Consider the following 22,013-nt stretch of genomic DNA (forward strand, 5'->3'; position numbering starts at 1 on the left):
AAGGCAAAAATAGATGTGGATGCGTGGAATTAAACTCGAGTCCTCAAGTTCGGTACCTAATGTCGTGGCCAACTGAGCTACATGGCTGGTGTTGGTAAAATACTCCCTTCGTCTAGGTGCACACGACATCTACGAAGCTGCATCACAACCTAGGTGCGTGGAGATTGGATGGAAGATATTAAATCAAATATCAATGGCAATAATGACTCCTATTTGACCCACTTGGAAAATTGGGAGGAACCAACCACTACGCTGGTTTCTCATGTCATTAATTTCTAAAGAGTAACATGCAAATCTTATTTAATGCGTCAGCCAACGAAAATAGCATTCCTCTGCATTGGTGCGGTTCAAGGAAAGGGCGATGGTTGAACTCATCGTTTTAAGATTGACCACATTTAGACATGTTGATGAGATGAAATACCAACGTCATTGATTGCGGAAAGCAGGATAACAACCACTATGATGGGGTGTCGGGGGAAATAAATGACGTCAACATTGTGACAGAAGAGGGGTTGTCATATTATTATTATTCTCCCGTTGCAACGCACGGACATTTTTGCTAGTCTCTCTCTAATAATAAAGCACGGATTGGGTTTCCCGGTTCACCGTCGCGTTACTTTTGCAAAAAAGTCCTTAAGTATTATGGAAATAAACCCGCCGTCCACTATAGGCCGAAAAAAAAGTCTCATATGTAGCCCCGTCGTTGACATCGCTATCGCGCACGAGAAGACGAGGGTTCCCTCTGCCCCGTCGCCACGCCCCCATCCTCCTCTCCCCGGTTTCACCGGCGCCGGCGTGCTACCGTCTTCCTCCTCTCCCTCTCCGGCGCGCTCTACCCACCACCGTCGCGCCACAGACCACATGCTCCTCATGATGCGCCACAGGCGGGCGGCCACGTCTCGCCCGACCGTCCGCCCACACGCCTCCTCCTTTGGGGTCCGGCGAGCGGCATCGGCGGCCATGACGAATTGGCACGTGTGCGGCCACTCTGCTTCGGTTCAGGGGCTACAGGCTATGCCGGATTGGCCACCGGCTCAAAGGGGACGCGCGGACGTCCTGGTCCTGCTCCTCCCGACCATGTTGATGTGGCGCGGGGCGGCGGCCTCAGAGCCTGGGGTGTACGCCTGTCGACGGGGCTCGGGGTGGCTGTGGCTGAATATCACATCTCCTCCTCTTGTCCTCGGGGTGATTAGCATCGGCGAAAGTACTCCGCCCACATCCTGTTTGATGTTATGCTATGACAGACTGGGAATTTTCAGATCCAACTCTTACCACTATTTAGATAATCAGAATGAAAAACAAGTGTATCTGATGTCGGATCTGCACCTAAAACAAGTGTACATGATGTTCCAAGCTGTCCGTGTTGATGGCCGAAGAGTAGGCGAGGGTCCACTGTTCATTTGATTTCGTGGGGATTATCCAGAACAATGCGATCTGAATTGAAGCCAATCCGATCCAGGTGAAACAGAAGTTGATAGATTATTCCGGAGACGAGGTGATATATATATATATATCAAGCGGAAGTCTGTTTGTGTGACTCTGCTTGTATGTTGTCAAGTTGCAAATAGACTGGTTTTATCAGTTGTTGCTTGATGAGAGACCAACCAGTTTATGCCTGACATTTGCGACTCTACATTTAATGCAGTACAATCGAGAGCTCATGGCATCAGGTACGCTTTAGATACAAAAACTCTCGCTCAGTTTAGTTCCCGTGTAGTGTTAAATTCTGGTGAACTATATTCGTTACAAATGATAAGCTAAAGCAGATTTAAAAAGATGATAAATTTGCTCAAACCACGTTCAGTTTCAAAACTGACCTGAAGCTGCACTCAATGGCCCTATGGATCCTCTATTTTAAAGAATCTACCTGTTTGTTGCCATTTTGTGGGACTTATAGGAAGAAGACATGAGGTGGAGTACTTCTTAAGATAATCCTACTCAATGCATACTAGAAATTGCTATTTGAAAAAGTTGTTCTGAAGTGACTCTTCAGGGCTTGGGAGGTTGTCAATTTCTGTGTACATGTTACTGTTGTATACTACTAATACAAGTTTTGTAGTCTACAAGGGATCTGCAGTACTTTCATAGTAGCGAATAAAGAATGAATCAAAGGGGATTGATTTACTACTATACCTAAATTAGTTACATATATATTGTATCTTGTGGATTAATTCTTGGTCAACTAGGTGTAGGTGATTTTTCAGTTTTGACACACACTTATCTATTTACATAATGTGGTTATATGTTTCATTTTGTGGCTAACCACGTGAAAGTATGTAGGTTCAAACCGATGCTGTGGCCAACACAGATAGTAGCAGTCAAGACAATGACTTTTTGGACGAAGAAGAGTGACTTCATGCAAGGTACTAACTTGATTCATGAGGACTGCTGGCATAGTTATTTTGCGAATTGATGGTTGAACTGAATACTTCAATTTTTTCCTTTTGGTCTTTCCTCCTTGTGTCGATCGCCTAGCAGATATTTGTTTTACCTAACCTTTTGATGAAATCAGGAAATGAGTTCCAATATTGGTGTGACGAGTCCCTTGACTGAAGAAGGAGGAGGATGACGTCAAGGGAGGCATGAGCCGGCGGTGGCAGCATGAGCCATCACGATGCATCGCTGGGAGGCTCCGGGCGGGGGGCATGAGAGGTGTGACACAAGTGAGGAGGCGAACTAGAGAAGATGGGTAGATTGAGATGGATCATACAAGGATGAAGGGATGTTATAGAGCCGTTAGCCGACGGTGCAAATTTCCTGTGTGTGTCGATCTCGGTTGCCATGTAGTAAATGAAGAGTGCGTGTATGCCTGTGGCACCCTCCATTTTCATATTTGGAGTCCACACAGGCTGGGTGGCCGAGGGGAAGAGTGAGCGATTTTTTTGTTCCGTTTTTTTTGCCTGAGTAGGTGTCTGTGAGGACTCCTTCCCCCTTGGTGATTTTGGTGATGGTGGTGAGATGGTGGATTCTTTTTTTGCGGGATCGTGTAATATACATAGAAATTTTTCTGAACTTCTATTTTACATGTGATGATTCATAATTCCATATAGGCATCAGGGGTTGGGTCGTTGCATGCAGAATATGACCACATTCATATCTTTTTAAAACATATACCCCCTTGTTCTTAAATATAAGTCTTCTTAAAAATTTAAATATGAACTATATACGAAGTAAAATGAATGAATCTACGCTCTAAAATATATCTATATATATTCGTTTGTTCATATATTTGTATGTAGTCAATATTGAAATATCTAAGAAGGCTTATATTTAGAAACGGAGGAAGTATTTCATGTTTTCACTTTTCAGATAGATGGATGGATAATGTCAGTGTTTTGAGAAAAAAAAATACAGTGGGCACCTACCTACCAAGTTTTTTATGTGGACAATGCAAAGTTTTGCTCACACAATGTCAAATTTTTTCTCCCGTTGCAACGCACGGGCATATGTCCTAGTAATAATAAAGCACAGATTGAGTCTCCGGGTTCACCGTCACAATGCACTTTCTTCCCGTGATTTTACGCTTTCACTTTGAATTTTAAAACTTATTCGAGGTGGTACTAAATTTTGTACGTGCAACTTGATTGACCGATACGTTCTCGTTTAGCTGGGCTGCAATCCAGTTGGGCCTTGGCCCGTCTCTTTATTCTGACCGGACGTCTCTACGTTTCGTAAAAAAAGTACCTTTTATCCAAATGCTCAGCGGACAAGTGAAGGGCGGAGCTGTGGCAGAAGAGGTGGCGCGACGGAGCAGAAGGGGCGGCGCGACGGAGTAGGAGAAGATGGTGCGGCGCGGCGGGCGGAGAAGAGTTTTGGTGATGAGCTTGTGGCGACGCTGGACCAGCTGCTGCTGCCCTCATGCGCCGTCGCCGTGGGAGGACCTCATTGGCGCTGCGAAGGGGGCACAACTCAGGTTGGGTACGCCGTCGGCCATCGTCGGCGGCGAGCACGCTCCACTGTGACATGTCCGCCACAGCCAGTCCTCTCCCGCCTCCCCCAACGTAACCTTCTCAACCTCTGCATCTGCTTGTCCTTGTCCAACACAAGTCGATTTGTATAGATTGCAGTCCGTGTCTTGTCCAACGCAAATCAATGGAGCTGCCGACCCAGATTGTTGTTGGCTGCTATAAGAAGGGAGGGTCCTCGGCTCGAATCTCCATCAGGTTAGTTTTGGACGAAGCATCCAATGTCGACACCGAGTTCGCCGCAGGAAGAAGCGCCGATTTCGCCGCAGGAAGAAGCGCCGATTTCGCCAGAGGTAGAAGAAGCGCCGAGTTCGGCGAAGGTAGAAGAACAGCCGTCGAGCTGTCCAATGTCGCCTGCGTCGGCTATAGCAGAAGTATGTATCCCCTTGACCCCTGTTTTGACTTATTTTTCTCTCACCTGTTTCTCTGTGTATGCATCTTTTGTGTGTGTATCGCTACTGCTACTGAAACCTTGTACATGGAGAGACACATATGTGAGCCCTGGTACGTGTACAAAGCTGGCTACTGGCTACCTGTTGGATTGATCCTTCTGGTCGAAAAGTAGATAGCTTAAAAGCAATCAACTGGCTTCAGAGCAAAAGAAATAGATCGACCAGCTTGCAAGCCAAATCATTTAGTAAGCCTCGTGTAATGCAGATTGTTGTGTGTAGCTACATAGCAATCTATTCAGACTTATCTATTGAATGGTTCTCATTTGGTGTGAACTCAGGTGTAGTTTGTGGTTTATAGCTAAGTGTGTTTAACTTATGAATTTTTACAAGCAGTTCGTAAAATGGCTCCTGGCATCCTTTTTGGTTGCTTCATTCATGATTTGCATCTTTGATTCTTTTTTCAGGACCTTAAGATCAGCGATGAACATACGTCGAGCCGTCCAATATTTCCTGTGGCACCAACACCAGAGGTATGTATCCCCTTGAAAGATAATCAGTTCATAGAGTCTTTGTTTGAGTTTATTGTTTCTGAATTGTTGTCCCTGTTTGAAATTCATATAATTTCAATCATCATGAAGAGGGGAACAAGTGATATGTATTCAAATTTGTGGTCTTTCGTCTGCCCATGATCTTTCTGGAGTACAGACATTCTTTTTCATATGCCTGCTATAAAACTAACAGTTTTCTGGAGGTATTATTATCTGGGTGAAAAGAAAAAAAAGCACCCATTATGGTGAATTGCATTCAGCCGGTAATCCCAGAACAAAAAAATAACCACCCTGTCGATAACTCGGCCAAACATCTATAGGAAATCGTAGTCTACCCTCTAATTCCTCTGCCTATTCTATGGTGCCTCTGTTTCAACTGATCTAACGGTTGGAGGTTTACATTTTATTTTTGTTGTGACTGCAGAAAATAGATGACATCACTGAACTGAACATTGCATAGGATTTTGATAACCGACCTTCCAAAAAGGCAAAAATTTCTGAATCAGGTGTTCTGGAACCATCACCTATGTCACCAGCTATGAAAACATCTTCTCCATGTTCAGAGTGTTTTGAATCGATCATGCCGGAATCAGATAATCAGATGAATCATGATACACTACCATCACCTCCATCCCCATCTAGCTCGACAATATCTCATGTTTCTCCATTGCATGATGTTAAGGAACCAGATTCACATAAAGAGATCAAAGTTGATGAGACATATGATTATCTCCCACAAGGTATTTGCTTAATTTATTACGTATGCTTTCGTGTACAATATATTCTTAAATTATTTGATTTTCTACAGACTATACATTGACCGACCATGATCTATGTGCTCATATAGCAATAGAATCATCTTTTAGAAAACAATTGTTGGTTCAGATAGATGGAAGTTCTGTCTTGCAACATCAATTGATGTGCCTGCTAGATGAAAAAGAGTGGGTAAATGATGATGTAAGTACCCTTACTCAAACAGGAAAAAGTTTCTAATCACTAATATCAATTAGTAATGTATTTTTTTAATTCTTGATTATAGGTGATCAATGCATGTATATGTTGTATAAAGGACCAAATACATCTCCAGAATGATAATAAAGTATATTTTGAGAGTCCATTTGTTACCTCACTATTTAAACGAGATGGCACCATTGGAATACAAGAAGATAGTGCCTTCATGACAGAGACTGTCCTTGAATATATGCAGCATGACATGGTAATATCCATATTCATACTTTACACGTTCTAGGTTTCATACATTTCATTTACTATTTTCCTAATTATTTTTATTACAGATTAAACTTCCAATAAATGCCAATAACACACATTGGTATTTAGCTGTTGTGAATACAAAAAAAATGTGAGGTTCAAGTACTAGACTCATTGTGCTGGAATTCTGACAGAGATGATCTCGCTAATACGGTTAGTTACGACACGATTTTTAATATACTTTGCTAATGTATATCATTTCTTCTTACCACTATTTTATTTTTAGCTACGAGGAATACAATTTCATTTGGACCTTCTTAAAAGTCAAAAGTTGGTAAGTGACGATTGGAAAGACGTTGATCTTACTGAATGGAAGATCACAGAACAATTACAAAAGGCAATTCAAAAAGATAGCTCTTCCTGTGGTTTATTTATGGTTAAATTTATGGAATATTTCACCGGACGTGCACTATCCTACCCAATTACACAAGTATATCTTTTTTTAAATAAAAAGTATGTTACTCTTACAAAAAGTACTTTTGAAATATACTAATAATTGTTCGTGTTGCATAGGAAATGATTACTTCTTTTAGGTTTAAGTTAGCCAGCATACTATTATGTTGGAAAACAAACACGGCAGCAATGACTACAATCGTTGAAGAAAGTGACGATGATAGCAAGGGAGATCCTGATGATGTTCAAATATTGGAAAGTTTAGATGATATAAAAAAACAAAAAGAAAAATCCCGTTATCTGTTGAAAACAAATACAGATCACTAATATCAATTCTTTCTAATATGACCTTACATGAGTTAACAGCTGTACTTTGTAGTTTCATTAAATCAATCAATTACACCGAGATTTTAGAGTAAGTCATTTTAAATTAGTATTGCAATTGTATAGTATCTGAATTGTTTTCTTAATGGTTTATTTTCTTAATTTGTATCATTATCAGGAAAGTATGGATTTAGAGTTCAAAATCATATCCAATAAGCTTGTCTCTTAGAAAACTACAAGGAATGCTAAAGGATGATTTACCCATGGACCGAGATTGCTTTAACTTGATCGTACGAAAGATTATGTTGGATGACATCCAAACATCACAAAAAAAGCAATTGATAGCAAAGCATTATCTGGACATGAAATTTTGGGTAAGTTTTTATATTCGTTATATACTTTTTTATATTCTAATTTTTTATTATCTTTCTAACCAATAATTTCATATACTAGATGGCTACTGATTTTGGAAGGCACCCAGATTTCCGTAAAAAGTTAGATGTGGAGCAACTAGCAAAATCTGTTCGTAGTTGGCCCGGTATCAAATATAATGTTTCAACATGCAAATCGGTAAGAGCACTTTTGTATATTTTAGAGCAATTTTTTATTATTGCATCTAATATCTAGCCTATTTCAGATCCATATCCCAGTACAATCCATTGATGAATTCATTCTATTCACATTGGACCAAGATACAAGAACATTATACATTTTGGACCCTACTCCTTTTAATCCAATATACCGAACAACCCACTCGCAAAATATTTGAAAAAATTATATGGATTAACGAACACTTACCGAAAGCAATGTCAAAAGCATGCCCTGGGTCTAGATGGAACGAGGATATTCTCCTATGGCATCATAAAATCCTAGATGATATTCCAGTTTACAACAGGTATTTTTCAGAAGATGAATACTATATATTGATTATTTGTTGGTTTGATTATGTAGAGAATATTAATAAATTATATTTGTATTCTTATATAAGGGAATTGTCTGGTTATCTTGTTCCCCTATTCATGTCCACATGGGAAGATGAAAGACCACATTTGCCATTTTTAAAGGTAAATATTGCAACCGTGTAGATATTTGCTTTTATGATTATTATACATCTAATGCTGATGTCATTCTTTTACAAAAAAATGAATGAATTGGATGGATATGAACTCAAAAAACTAATTTTGGGCCAAGTGCTAACATTCAAGGACAATGAATGTGAAGATAACATGCCTGCTGGTGTATTGGAATTCATCAATTGTATTAGGAAAATCCAAAATTAAATTGGTATGTCAAATAGTATCAATTCATCTCAAAATATCAAATGACTCAAATATCTGATTCCAATATGCTAACCTTGTTTTCCTACCAATATGATTGTGTAGGGAGCTCAATCGGTGGAAGGTGATTTGTCAGAGAGAATTCTTGCAGCCAACAATTAATAGACAATGAGCAGGGAGACAATGACAATTAATAATAGATTTTGGTTTCTACTTAAGATATCGCTTACATATATGTAGAAAAACTTTGGAGCTTGCCAGGATATAGTTTTTTTGGGGTTACCAATTATAAGCGATGATGGAGTGCTTCAAAATTTGATGTTTGGGGGTTCAAACATGACAATACTGTGGAAATCACAAATAATACAGAATCATGTACCGTGTTGATCAATAATTATTTTATAGTTTGTTTCTAGTGATTTTATTTGGCTTCAAGTTTTTGGGGTTACCAATTATAAGAGATGATGGAGTGCTTCAAAATTTGATGTTTGCGGGTTCAGACATGACAATAATGTGGAAATCACTAATAGTACAGAATCATGTACTGTGTTGATCAATAATTATTTAATAGCTTGTTTCTATTGATTTTATTTGGCTTCGAATGTTGCACAATGGCACGTGGAGCAAGTTATATCGACTATTATATCTCCCTAATAATAAAGCACGGATTGAGTCTCCGGGTTCACTGTCGCGGCTTTTTTACAAAAACGTCCTTGAAGTTTTCTAAAATTAACCCGCCGTCCAATTGATAAGAGTCAAGCTGAATTGGTCTATACGAGAGAAAGAAAAAAAAACACCCAAACAAGGGCCAACAACAAGGTATATCACTACAATTCGCAAAAAAGGTATAGCACTACAACCTAGTCCCTGTTCGCCGAGGTTGGCCGTATCCCTGTTGAAATTAATTTGGTGTGGTACAATAATTTCATTATATCCATCCTTCAAGTTTTATTCACTGTCCTAAATTATATTATGTCTCGAGCCATACTTATTGGGCTGGTACATATGAATACGAGCACATATGTAATAGCCGCAAAAAAAAAAGAGCACATATGTAATAGCCGCTGAGTTTGAACAGCTAGGCCCTCTAGAAAAAAGTTGGAGCAACATTGTACGAGAACATATTACCTTGATTTTCTTTCTCCCGTTGCAAAAAAAAAAATCAATTTACACTGGGTCTTTGGTTAGTAGGTTAGTCCCAAAAATCTTTTACCTAATAATAAAGCACGGATTGACTCCATGGGTCCACCGTCACAATACGCTTCTTTCTGTGATTTTACGCTTTCAGTTTAAATTTAAAATATATTCGAGGTGGTACTAAATTTTGTCTCTACAATATTATCAACTCGATTGACCGCTACGAGCAGAGGCCAAATTAACCAGCCCGGGTGATGCGCCCGATGGCCCAAGGAATCAAGCCCACTTATCATGACGAGCCTGACCCACGCAAAATGTTTGATCGTAGAATCGAACACGCAACCTCCTGTTCAGCGCATAAAGCCACAACGAACCGAACCAGCCCTCACGCACAGCTCTGTCTGGTCGTGGGTCGTTTGCGTTCGATTTTTTGTCCCACCTCGCTCTCCTAAATTGATTCTCATCAGTTTATATACAATTGCAGATTATCCATAATATCAATTAGCCTCAAAAATCAACAAAAGACTGCAAATACATGGGATATAGAACGATCATGAAAGAAGAGGGATCCCAATTAGGACACGGAGGTGAGGAGGAGCAGACGAGGCCGGGGGCGTCCGGATCTGGTCTGGTGGCGGCGGCGTCCAGAAGCCAGTAGGCAGACGAGGCCGGCCATGGCGTCTCCGGCAGCATTGGACACACGAGGCGGCGAGCTGGGGAAGGCAGAGCAGGCGCGCGGGGCGAGGGGCGGTTGCCGGGCATAACGACAGCGCTGGGTGCGTGGTAGCCATCCGGCGTGAGTAGCGCTGCGCGTGTGTTGTGTCCTGGGCCAGATTTGGTGCCAAATGTGTGCAGGCTCCATGGAAGGACAGACTCAAAAAAGCGTTATACTACTATGATTTATCAATTGCTAAAAAAGACTAGGATTTATCGGGAAAAAACTAGCTATGCCTTTATATCTGTTACATGTATTTATCTTTTGTATATGCAGTGTTGTCGTTATTTTGTAAAAGCTTTTGAGTCTTTGGTAATTACAATAATTAAGAGTTTGTGATTAATAATTGGTTTAAATTATTATACTTTGCCACTTACACATTTTGATAACTATAAGTCTACATTTTCCAGATGTACAATAAAATACATATCTAACATACAGAATGAACTCTTTATAGGTCTCTATTGTATCTTATGCCCATTTGAACTTTTATGCTGGGTCCACTTTTTTTAGCCCAAGGGTGACATGACCACACATTTATTTATACAAGACATTCGTGCATATTTGCTATGGAAACAAATAAAATATTCCAAACCGAACAAACAACTATCTCTAGAAAAATCCAACATAGTAAAATTCTGTTCGCATTCAAATGTTTTCAAAATTCTAAAAAGAACTTTAGAATTAGTTATTAAACTCCCGAATAGTATAGAACATTCCATCATAGGTATGTCCAACTAGAAATAAATACACCACTATTTTTCCATCTGGTGATAGTGCCATGTTGAAGGAGGTGTCATCGAAGTACACCACTACGACTTTTTTAACTCCATACTCCATGATCTGGACACCAACAATCATATTTTAATTACCGACACCAAGCGTGTCTTTTCTAAGATAATGAGGGTTTAGAATTGTGCTAGGTTTCAAAAATATATTTATATTTTATATATGTTCACACTTTTTAAGAAATGCTGAAAATTCCAAAAAATGTTCCGATTTTAGAAACATTTAAAGTTGTCCACAAAATCACTTAAAAATAAAACAAATCATGTGTTCATAAAATGTTTCACTTTTACCTCACTTTGAGAACAAAGTTTTGGTCTGCTGCTATTATATTCAAACTTCATTTCAGATTATCATATTTGTGTTCTTGCCCTTTTTATATGTACAATTAGTTTGCAATTATTTATTTTCCTGTTATATAGAATTATTTTTTCCTTTGCTGCTGATACATATACTGCCTATGATGATCAGTTGGCTTTGCGAAGCTAAAGAGTAGTATGCACTGAAGCTCAGTTTCTTAGATGCAAAATATGGGCCTATGAGAAGTGTCAACAAAAGTTGGGCAAATACCCTAACAACTTCTAGGTTTTGGTTTGTTTACTAATAAAGTATTTCTCTTTTTTTGCTTTAGGTTCGCACAACATTCGATTTGTATTTTTTCTCCCGGTGCAACGCACGGGCATTGTTCCTAGTGATATAAAAGTGTATAATAAAGCCCATTAAGCATCCAAAACAGATAATATAATAGCATGGAATAATCAAAAATTATAGATACGTTGGAGACGTATCAAGCATCCCCAAGCTTAATTCCCGCTCGTCCTCGAGTAGGTAAATGATAAAAACAGAAAATTTGATGCGGAATGCTACCTAGCATAATTTTCTATGTAATTTTCTTTATTGTGGCATGAATGTTCTGATCCAAAAGATTCAAGAAAAAAGTTTAATATTGACATAAAAATAATAATACTTCAAGCATACTAACTAAGCAATTATGTCTTCTCAAAATAACATGGCCAAAGAAAGTTCATCCCTACAAAATCATATAGTTTGATCATGCTCCATTTTCGTCACACAAGAATGCTCTCATCATGCACAACCCCGATGACAAGCCAATCAATTGTTTCATACTTTAGTAATCTCAAACTTTTTTCAATTTTCACGCAATACATGAGCGTGAGCCATGGATATAGCACTATGGGTGGAATGGAGTATAATGATGGGGGTTATGTGGAGAAGACAAAAAAAGAGAAAATCTCACATTGACGCGGCTAATCAACGGGCTTGGGAGATGCCCATCAATTAATGTCAATGCAAGAAGTAGGATTGCCATGCAACAAATGCACTAGAGCTATAAATGTATGAAAGCTCAACAAAAGAAATTAAGTGGGTGTGCATCCAACTTGATTGCTCATGAAGACCTAGGGCATTTGAGGAAGCCCATTGTTGGAATATACAAGCCAAGTTCTATAATGAAAAATTCCCACTAGTATATGAAAGTGACAAAACAAGAGACTCTATATCATAAAGATCATGGTGCTACTTTGAAGCACAAGTGTGGAAAAAAGGATAGTAGCATTGTCCCTTTTTATCTCTTTTCTCTTTTTTTGGGCCTTTCCCTTTTTTATTTGGCCTTTTTCCCTTACTTTTTTATTTTTTTATTTGGGACAATGCTCTATTAATGATGATCATCACACTTCTATTTATTTACAACTCAATGATTACAACTCGATACTAGAACAAAATATGACTCTATATGAATGGCTCCGGCGGTGTACCGTGATGGGCAATGAATCAAGAGTGACATGTATGATAAATTATGCATGGTGGCTTTGCCACAAATACGATGTCAACTACCCGATCATGCAAGGCAACATGACAATGATGAAACGTGTCATAATAAATAAAACGGTGGAAAGTTGCATGGCAATATATCTCGGAATGGCTATGAAAATGCCATAATAGGTAGGTATGGTGGCTGTTTTGAGGAAGATATAAGGAGGTTTATGTGTGATAGAGCGTATCATATCACGGGGTTTGGATGCACAGGCAAAGTTTGCACCAACTCTCAAGGTGAGAAAGGGCAATGCACGGTATCGAAGAGGCTAGCAATGATGGAAAGGTGAGAGTGCGTATAATCCATGGACTCAACATTAGTCATAAAGAACTCACATACTTATTGCAAAAATCTACAAATCATCAAAAACCAAGCATTACACGCATGCTCCTAGGGGGATAGATTGGTAGGAAAAGACCATCGCTCGTCCCCCACCGACACTCATATGGATGACAATCAAAGAACACCTCCTGTTTCAAATTTGTTACACAACGGTTACCATACGTGCATGCTACGGGACTTGCAAACTTCAACACAAGTATTTCTCAAATTCACAACTACTCAACTAGAACGACTCTAATATTACCATCTTCATATCTCAAAACAATCATTAAGTATCAAACTTCTCATAGTATTCAATGCACTTTTATGAAAGTTTTTATCATACCAATCTTGTATGCCTATCATATTAGGACTAATTTTATAGCCAAAGTAAACTACCATGCTGTTCTAAAGGATTCTAAAAATAATATAAGTGAAGCATGAGAGATCAATAATTTCTATAAAATAAAACCACCACCGTGCTCTAAAAGATATAAGTGAAGCACTAGAGCAAAATTATCTAGCTCAAAAGATATAAGTGAAGCACATAGAGTATTCTTGTTGGGGATATTACTACCAGTATGACCCGCCCAGGAGGGGCTGGGTCAGCCCTAATGGCGGGTTACATAAGAAGCCCAATAAACATTCAAGATGATAGCTTACTAAACGTATAGAAGGCCCAAAGGCCTGGGGCCGGCTTAAGGCCTGATATTGTAAACCGTCGTATGTAAGGAAATACTTGTAAGGAAAGGCATGTAAAGGAAGTCACCGAGCCGGACACGATTATGAGCCGGCCGGGACTCTGTAGGCCACCAGGCATCAACCCATGTATATAAGGGGACGACCCGATGGCGGTTTAGGGAAAGAAACAACCAAGTCGATAACCAAGCCAGCGAGTTGAGCCTCTTGGGGATCGAAACTTCAGCAATACCAATCCCAACTAGACGTAGGCTTTTACCTTCATCATAAGGGGCCAAACTAGTATAAAAACTCTCTCGTGTGTCCTTTGTCCCGATTAACCCCTTTAAGCTTCCTAGTGCGATGGCCCTACGACTAAGTCCTTACTCTAGGACATCTGCCGTGTCAACTCCACGACTTGGCACCCATCATGGGGCCAGCGCATGGTGGATTTGAGTTCTTGAAGGGCAACTTCGAAGGGCTCAAGGGATACACTGTGGGCCGGATGGCCAAGAGTCGTCGCGGCAAACTCTACATCGACGACGAAGGCTGGGGCCCCAAGGCCGGCTCGATCGAGTATGGGTACCAGGTCCCCTTCGGCGGAATTCACGTCTTCATCGGCCGGATCGGCAAGTCGGGCCCTGAGCCGGACGTCCACACCAACCTTATCGAAACGGCTCAGCGCGCCGGGTCCGCCCGTGTTCAATCTGTCGTGAAACATGCCTTCGTAGGCTGCATCCATGGCAGTGAATACTCCGAAGGATCGATGGAAGGCAGGGAGACGGCCATCTTCTCTGATACTGCATCATTAATAGGTGAGACGGACTCGTTGTACCAGCTGCAAGATGGCATGCTCGGGGGCTGTTCCGATGGCAGCAGTATTCCGGACCACCTTGAGCCGCCGAATTGGGCCGGAGTCTTCATGGCGGGGACGCAGCCCGGGCAGAACTCCACGCAGCGGCAGCAGCAGCTACCGGGTCGGCAGCAGCCGGGTCAGGAGACCCCGCGCGCCCCCCCCGGCTCAGGTTCTAATGGACCTCATGGATAGGCTGATGACTCTGCTAATCGCTGTGGTAGAACCGGCGGATAAAGCCCAGAACGACGCAGAAGTGGCACATGTGCGGGAGGAGATGGTGCAAGCTAAGGAAAATCTAGCCGCGGAGGAAACTCGGATGGCAGCAGAACGAGCAGCTCTGGATGCTCGTGCTCAGCAGCTTCAAGCGGAAACTTTCCGGCTCTCAGTGGATCTTAATGCATCAAACAAGGTCATGAGGAGGAGGCATCAGAAAACTCAGTCGCGTCTGCCTCTAACGCTGGATCCGAGGAACTTGTTCCATACACTCGGGGCTGGGGGGAGCAACCCGCCGGAGGCAAACCGGGTCACGACACCCGGTGCGCCAGTTCAGCCACGCGCCATGGAGCCACCTCGCATGAATACAACTCCTCCTCGTTATGTATCAACACCTCCGGGTCACTTCTCCAACCCTATGGAAAATCTCGTCGCAGCGTCGACTCGTTTGGCAGCTCTCCCAACGGAAGGCGACTCGCCAGCAGCAATTGAAACCCGGAGGTAAGAGAACTACTTCAGACAGCTTTGTCCCATCAGGATGCATACTCCTACAGTCGAGACATGATTCATTCAACTCCTCGCCCAAGCTAGAGCTCGAGTTACAGTAGGCACATGGAGTCCACAGAGATGTCAAGTAATGCTCAACGCCACAACCGGCCATATAGACATGAGCTGGTACGGGCTGGAGCCCTTAACTTGGCGGATCATGAGAGGATTCTTCAAGAGGCGGAACGGGCGGCTCAGATAGCGGCAGAGCAGGCGGCTCACCAAACCTTTCCGGCTTATCCAGCAACCTCGGTTGAGGAAGGAGTGGCCACAAGAACCGGAGGCGCGCCTTGCCTGGTCCCAGCCATACGCAATGAGCGGTTGCCCAATGATTTCAAGGGGCCTCGTAAGGTGCCTAATTACATGGCTGACCTACAGCCGGGGGCTTGGATTGAGAGTTATGAGATGGCTATGGAGCTGTTGGAGGTTAGCGATGCTGCAATGGCCAAGTATTTTACCATGATGTTGGATGGAACGGCTCGGACCTGGTTGAAGGGATTGCTGCCCAATTCTATCGGCTCATGGGTAGAGTTGAAAGAACGGTTCATCCAGAACTTTAAGGACACGTGTAAGCAGTCTATGTCGATTGTGGACCTGACCAATTGCAAGCAAGAGGATGGTGAACCTACAACCCATTGGGTGCGCCGGGTCAAGGAGATAATACATTCATCTGATAAGATGGATGCCGGCTCAGCAGTTTTGATGTTGGAGAAAAATTGCCGCTTTGAACCTCTGAAGCAGAAGTTGGGGCGGCTTAAACGTTACTTTAATGACATGGGAACGTTGATGGCAGCTCTTGTCAAGTATGACGATTCTGATACCACCAAGGACTCGGTGTCTAACGAAGAAAAGGCAACAAAGGGAAAGAAGAACGACAATGGCAAGGGTCACCAGCATAACCCGGCGAATCAGGGAGGTAATAAATGTAAGGCTGATGAGTTTGTTGTTAATACTAATGCGTAGGATGGTAATCAGCGGTGCAAGGGCAGACAACCCCCTCGATCGGGCGGGTCAGGCCCCACCCTTGAGCAGTTGTTGAATGAACCTTGTCCAAAACACGGCACTCGGGAGAAACCAGCCACCCACTTGTGGAAGGATTGCACGATCATGAAGGCATTTAAAAATTCAAACGCATTTGATGGGGGTCACGACCCAGGTGGCGGCTCAGGTGGAGGCGGCTTTCAGGGCCTGGGCGCCGGTTCAAGCGGAGGAGGTTTTCACGGTCAGGGTTATCCTGGTCACCAAGGAGGATATAATCAGCAACACGGCCAAGGGAATCAGCAGCAGCAGCAATCCGGCTATCAGAGCAACCCGAAGCAGTTGAGTAGCGGACAGTATCATGTCTTTACTACCAGTTTATGTAAGAGGGACCAGAAACTCCACAAGAGGGCCGTCAATGCCGTTGAACCGGCAATTCCACGTTATCTACGTTGGTCGGAGCAGCCTATTGTATGGAGCAGAGAGGATCACCCGCCCCAGGTTGATAATCCGGGTCACTTGGCTTTAGTAGTGGCACCTCAGGTTGGTGGGTACAAGTTTACTAAGGTGCTCATGGATGGAGGCAGCAGCATCAACATCCTCTACTATGAGACGTTCCACCGGATGGGATTGACGGATAAAAATCTTAAACAATCCAACACTATTTTTCACGGTGTGGTACCTGGTAAATCGGCATACCCAGTTGGTAAGATTGAGCTGGAAGTAGCCTTTGGGGATGAGTATGATTCTAGAGCAGAAAAATTAACCTTTGAAGTGGTTAAGATCAAAAGCCCATATCATGCTCTGTTTGGGCGGCCAGCTTATGCCAAGTTCATGGCTCGGCCGTGTTACGTATATTTGCAGCTCAAGATGCCGGGTCATAAGGGCACCATTATAGTACATGGGAGCCGGAAGATAGCCTTGGAATGTGAAGAAGGTGATGCTGCCTATGCTGAATCTGTTTGTGCAACAGAGGAGTTAAAATTCTACAAGGATCATGTTGACCCGGCGGACATGACATCATTAAAGAAACCAACAACAGAGCATGAGCCGGAGTTGAAATTCAAATCAGCTGATGACACTAAGATGGTTGACTTTGTACCTGGCGACTCATCCAAACAGTTCATCATCAGCGCAAACTTGGATCCAAAATAGGAAAGCGCGCTCATCGAGTTCATCCGTGAGAACCGGGACATCTTTGCATGGAAACCTTCAGACATGCCGGGTGTCCCGAGGGAACTCGCTGAGCACACTCTTAATATTGATCCAAAGTTCAAACCTGTCAGACAGTTTCTCCGACGGTTCAATGAAGAAAGGCGCAAGGCCATTGGAGAAGAGGTGGCCCGGCTCTTGGTAGCCGGGTTCATTGTGGAGGTCTTTCACCCCGAATGGTTAGCTAACCCGGTGCTTGTACTAAAAAAGAATGGCACCTGGCGTATGTGTGTGGATTACACATATTTGAACAAGGCTTGTCCGGCTGATCCTTTTGCTCTCCCCCATATTGATCAGATCATTAATGCTACGGCGGGTTGCGCACGGTTGAGTTTCTTAGATGCTTATTCCGGTTATCATCAGATTAAGATGGTAGTCAAGGATCAAGAGAAGACAACTTTTATAACTCCCTTTGGAGCTTTCTTCTATGTGTCTATGCCTTTTGGGCTTAAGAGTGCCCAGGCGACTTACCAGCAGTGTGTGCAGAATTGTCTTCACGATCAAATTGGGCGCAATGTTCATGCTTATGTGGATGATATAGTGGTGAAATCCAGGGAAGAGGAAACCTTGGTCACAGACCTGAAAGAGACTTTTGATAATCTTCGGGTTTACAAAATGATGCTTAACCCGGCCAAGTGTGTTTTTGGAGTACCAGCCAGCAAGCTCTTGGGTTTTTTGGTGTCTAACCGAGGTATTGAAGCTAACCCGGAGAAAATCAAGGCAATTACATCTCTAGCCAAACCAACCTGCGTCAATGATGTTCAGCGACTAGCGGGTCGTGTGGCTGCTTTGAGCCGGTTAGGGGAAAAGGCTATGCCTCTGTATCAGTTGATGAAGAAAACGGATGTTTTTGTTTGGAGCGATGCTGCGAACGTTGCTTTTGAGGATCTGAAGGCACAACTGGCGGAGCCGCCGGTCCTGGCTGCTCCAATTGAGAAGGAGCCGTTATTGCTATACGTAGATGCCAACTCATGGGCTGTTAGTGTGGCTATTGTGGTAGAGTGCCAGGAGGCTGGCAAAGAGCATCCGGTTCAGCGGCCGGTTTATTATGTGAGTGAAGTGCTAATTGAGTCTAAGCAACGATATCCACATTGGCAGAAGCTTGTTTATGGGGTGTTCATGGCGAGCCAGAAGCTTAAGCATTACTTTCAGGGACATCCAATCACTGTGGTTAGCTCTGCTCCTTTGGGAGACATTATTCAAAACAGAGAAGCCACGGGGCGAGTCGCCAAGTGGGCATTTGAGCTTGGGTCTCATGGGTTAAAGTATGTTCCACGTAATGCAATTAAGTCTCAAGCCCTGGTTGACTTCATCAATGACTGGACAGAGATGCAGATGCCAGAAGAGAAGCCGGACAACACATATTGGACTATTCATTTTGATGGATCCAGGCAATTGGAAGGCTCGGGGGCTGGAGTCGTGTTAACTTCCCCACGAGGTGATAAATTTTGTTATGTGTTACGGTTGATGTTTCCATGCACTAACAACGTAGCAGAGTATGAAGCCTTGCTCCATGGTCTTCGAGTGGCAAAGGAGATGATCTTGAGCCGGGTCAGATGTCTTGGTGACTCAGATCTAGTGGCTTAACAGGTATCTGGCAAGTGGGATTCCAAAGACCCTCTCATGGCGGCTTATCGCCGAGAGGTCGATGCTGTTGCAGGATATTTTAAAGGTTATCAGGTGGAACACATTGACCATCAAAAAAAACAAAGCAGCTGATGCTTTAAGCCGGCTGGGGTCTCAGCGTAAGCCGGTGCCACCCAACACCTTTTTGGATGTTTTGCATAACCCCTCTGTCAAGTTGCCCACAGAAGAAGATTTAGCTGTTCCTGACCCGGAGGCGCAGTTGGTAGCGGCTCTTCATGTCATCCCAGAATGGACGATGCCCTTCTTGGCTTACATGACCCGGGGAGAGTTGCCAGCGGATGAGGCCCTGGTTCGGCAGATAACCCGGCGATCTAAGTCCATGAGGATTTCGGATGGAGAGTTATTTCATCGCAGTGTTTCCGGAGCGTTTCAACGGTGTGTTTCCCCCGAAGAAGGTTGAGAAATCCTTCGTGACATCCATGAAGGCGATTGCGGTCATCACGCCGGGTCAAAATCTTTAGTGGCCAAAGCGTTTCGTCATGGTTTTTACTGGTTGACGACTCACGCTGATGCGGAAGATCTGGTCAGTAGATGTGATGGATGTCAAAAATTTGCACGACGAGCGCATGTGCCGGCTCAAGAGCTCCGGATGATTCCAATCACTTGGCCGTTTGCGGTCTGGGGGCTTGACATGATGGGACCTTTCAAAAGGTATAAGGATAAAAAGACACATCTCTTGGTGGCAGTTGATAAGTTCACCAAATGGGTTGAGGCGGAGCCTGTGAGTAAGTGTGATGCAGCCACGACGGTTCAGTTCATGAAAAAAGTAATCTTCCGTTTCGGTTTTCCGCACAGTATTATCACAGACAATGGCACTAATCTGTCCCAAGGGGCTATGGAAGAGTTTTGTCAGCGAGAGCACATCCGGCTTGATGTTTCTTCTGTAGCTCATCCTCAATCCAATGGTTAAGCTAAGAGAGCCAATCAGGAAATTCTGAAAGGGATAAAACCCCGGCTTATGGTTCCTTTACAGCGAACACCGGGTTGTTGGGTAGAGGAGTTACCCTCAGTGTTATGGAGCATCAATACTACGCCCAACAGGTCTACGGGTTACACACCCTTCTTCATGGTTTATGGAGCAGAAGTAGTGTTGCCTAGTGACATCCGTCATTACTCGCCTCGTGTGGTGGCTTATGTTGAAGCTAACAATGAAAAAGCCAGACAGGATGCGCTTGACTTGTTGGATGAAGAAAGAGACTTAGCAGCGGTGCGGTCAGCAATTTATCAACAGGACCTGCGTCGTTATCACAGCTGCCGGGTTAAGTCCAGGACTTTTCAGGAAGGTGACTTGGTGCTCCGGCTCATCCAGGATCTTTCGGATGCACACAAGTTATCCCCACCTTGGGAAGGACCCTTTGTGGTCAGTAAAAATTTAAACAATGGGTCATACTACCTCATTGACGTTCGAGAGCATGCAGACTCACGTAAGTCGAAAGAGGAGACCCGCCGGCCATGGAACATTGCTCAACTTCGGCCATATTACGCCTGAGCCACCGGCTCTCAACATGTACATACGTTCACGTTGTATATACTATGATAAGCAATAAAGTAAGACCATCGGTCTCTTTTCTTTTCACAGACTATACATCTTTATTATTTCTTACTTACAAATGACTATTAAGGATCTGATCATATTTGAATCAAGTTTAACCTTTTTGGTCCAGCTTATGATCGTGTCCGAATCTAGCTGTAAATCTCAAGGTCACTTGGGGGCTTCCTGTTCAAACATAGGTCGTATTCGAACCAAAGAGAACATAGCTGTCGTAACCCTCTTGATCGGCTCAAGGCCAAACTCACTCGGGGGCTTCTTGATCGTATCCGAATAATAGCTTAACCCCTTTTGAGCCGACTTGGATCATATTCGAATCAGGGTCGTTAAAAACCTCTCAAGGTCATTTGGGGGCTTCCTGTTCAAACATAGGTCGTATTCGAACCAAAGAGAACATAGTTGTTGGTACCCTCTTGATCGGCGCAACGCCAAAACCACTGGGGGCTATATGGTCGTATTCGAACCTTAGCTTAACCCCTTTGGTCCAGTTTACTGATCGTATTCAAATCAGAAACCCCCAACCTTTTGAATACAGAGTTAAAATTATGTTTATTATCTGTTGCTTGCCTTTTAGCTTTTGTGGTTTCAATATTACAAATAAGATAGCCTAGTTTTCTTCACCGGCTCAATTATTGGACAACACAGCCGCCCGGGTTATTCAAGCCGATGGCTCAAGGATCCAAAGGTACGAGCTACTAAGATATGATGATCATTGAGTATTCAAGAGGTATTAACTTTTCATACATATTAAATTATCAAGTTCAGCACCCGGATTATTAAAACCGGCGATCTAAGGATCAACAAGGACAAGGTATGGTTCTTACTTATACGCGCTTACCCGCTGCGTTAACTCAAGAGTTAGTATTAACCTTTATCCTTTATTTATATTTGTCTCTGCTTTTTATTGAGGTAAATATATTGGCTGTAAATTAGGTGTTTAAGCCCGTTTGGTTCTAAACCGCCTTGCCAGTCTTTTCCTTGTATTCACAGGAACAAAGTTCAAACATTGCAGAGACAAACATTAAACGATGCATACATTGACATATGGAAGCAGATTCACACAGAAGTATTTTATGCGCGATGGCATAAGCAAACATGCGGTGTTTTAGCAACTAAGTTATTACAAGGCTTTATAAGCCCATGAAGATGATCATCATCCCTCCCTCGCCGGTTCACCACCTTCTGTTTGCTGGAAGTTGGATTTTGACCAACCAAAGCTGTTCATGGCGACAAATTCGGCTTCGTTGTCAATCAGGCCGACCGGGTCAATTTCCGGGGCAAAGGTATCTTCTTGCACTGGTGGGATCAGATCTGCTACTTTGGCCATCTTCTTATTTTCACTATCAAAACCCGGTTGGTACTTGTCAACATTG

The 22,013-nt window shown here is 42.9% G+C and overlaps 1 protein-coding gene and 2 long non-coding RNA genes across 3 annotated transcripts; all 3 read left to right on the top strand.

The window, feature by feature from the left end:
- Positions 1-737: 737 nt before the first annotated feature.
- On the top strand, positions 738-3,038 carry LOC119315250. Its single transcript, XR_005152653.1, has 3 exons — positions 738-1,670; positions 2,281-2,363; positions 2,513-3,038. It is a non-coding gene; the product is annotated as an uncharacterized LOC119315250 (long non-coding RNA).
- Positions 3,039-3,388: 350 nt separating this feature from the next.
- LOC119315688 lies at positions 3,389-4,887 on the top strand. The gene is made up of 4 exons (XM_037590213.1): positions 3,389-3,411; positions 3,682-4,001; positions 4,061-4,339; positions 4,822-4,887. Exons 1-4 carry the CDS (start codon positions 3,389-3,391, stop codon positions 4,827-4,829), a joined length of 630 nt encoding a protein of 209 aa, XP_037446110.1. The 3' UTR covers positions 4,830-4,887.
- A 2,459-nt stretch (positions 4,888-7,346) lies between these two features.
- LOC119315169 lies at positions 7,347-8,592 on the top strand. The gene is made up of 4 exons (XR_005152615.1): positions 7,347-7,461; positions 7,529-7,786; positions 7,880-8,175; positions 8,274-8,592. It is a non-coding gene; the product is annotated as an uncharacterized LOC119315169 (long non-coding RNA).
- The last annotated feature ends 13,421 nt before the right edge of the window (positions 8,593-22,013 follow it).

Source organism: Triticum dicoccoides, chromosome 6A, assembly GCF_002162155.2.
Source record: "Triticum dicoccoides isolate Atlit2015 ecotype Zavitan chromosome 6A, WEW_v2.0, whole genome shotgun sequence".
Lineage (NCBI taxonomy): Eukaryota > Viridiplantae > Streptophyta > Magnoliopsida > Poales > Poaceae > Triticum > Triticum dicoccoides.

Coding starts and splice junctions, on each gene's coding strand:
- LOC119315688 (XM_037590213.1), top strand. CDS start 3,389: ATGCAAAGTTTTGCTCACACAAT. Junction 3,412..3,681: donor CAAAGTTTTGCTCACACAAT/GTCAAATTTTTT, acceptor TCGTAAAAAAAG/TACCTTTTATCCAAATGCTC. Junction 4,002..4,060: donor CCTCTCCCGCCTCCCCCAAC/GTAACCTTCTCA, acceptor CGATTTGTATAG/ATTGCAGTCCGTGTCTTGTC.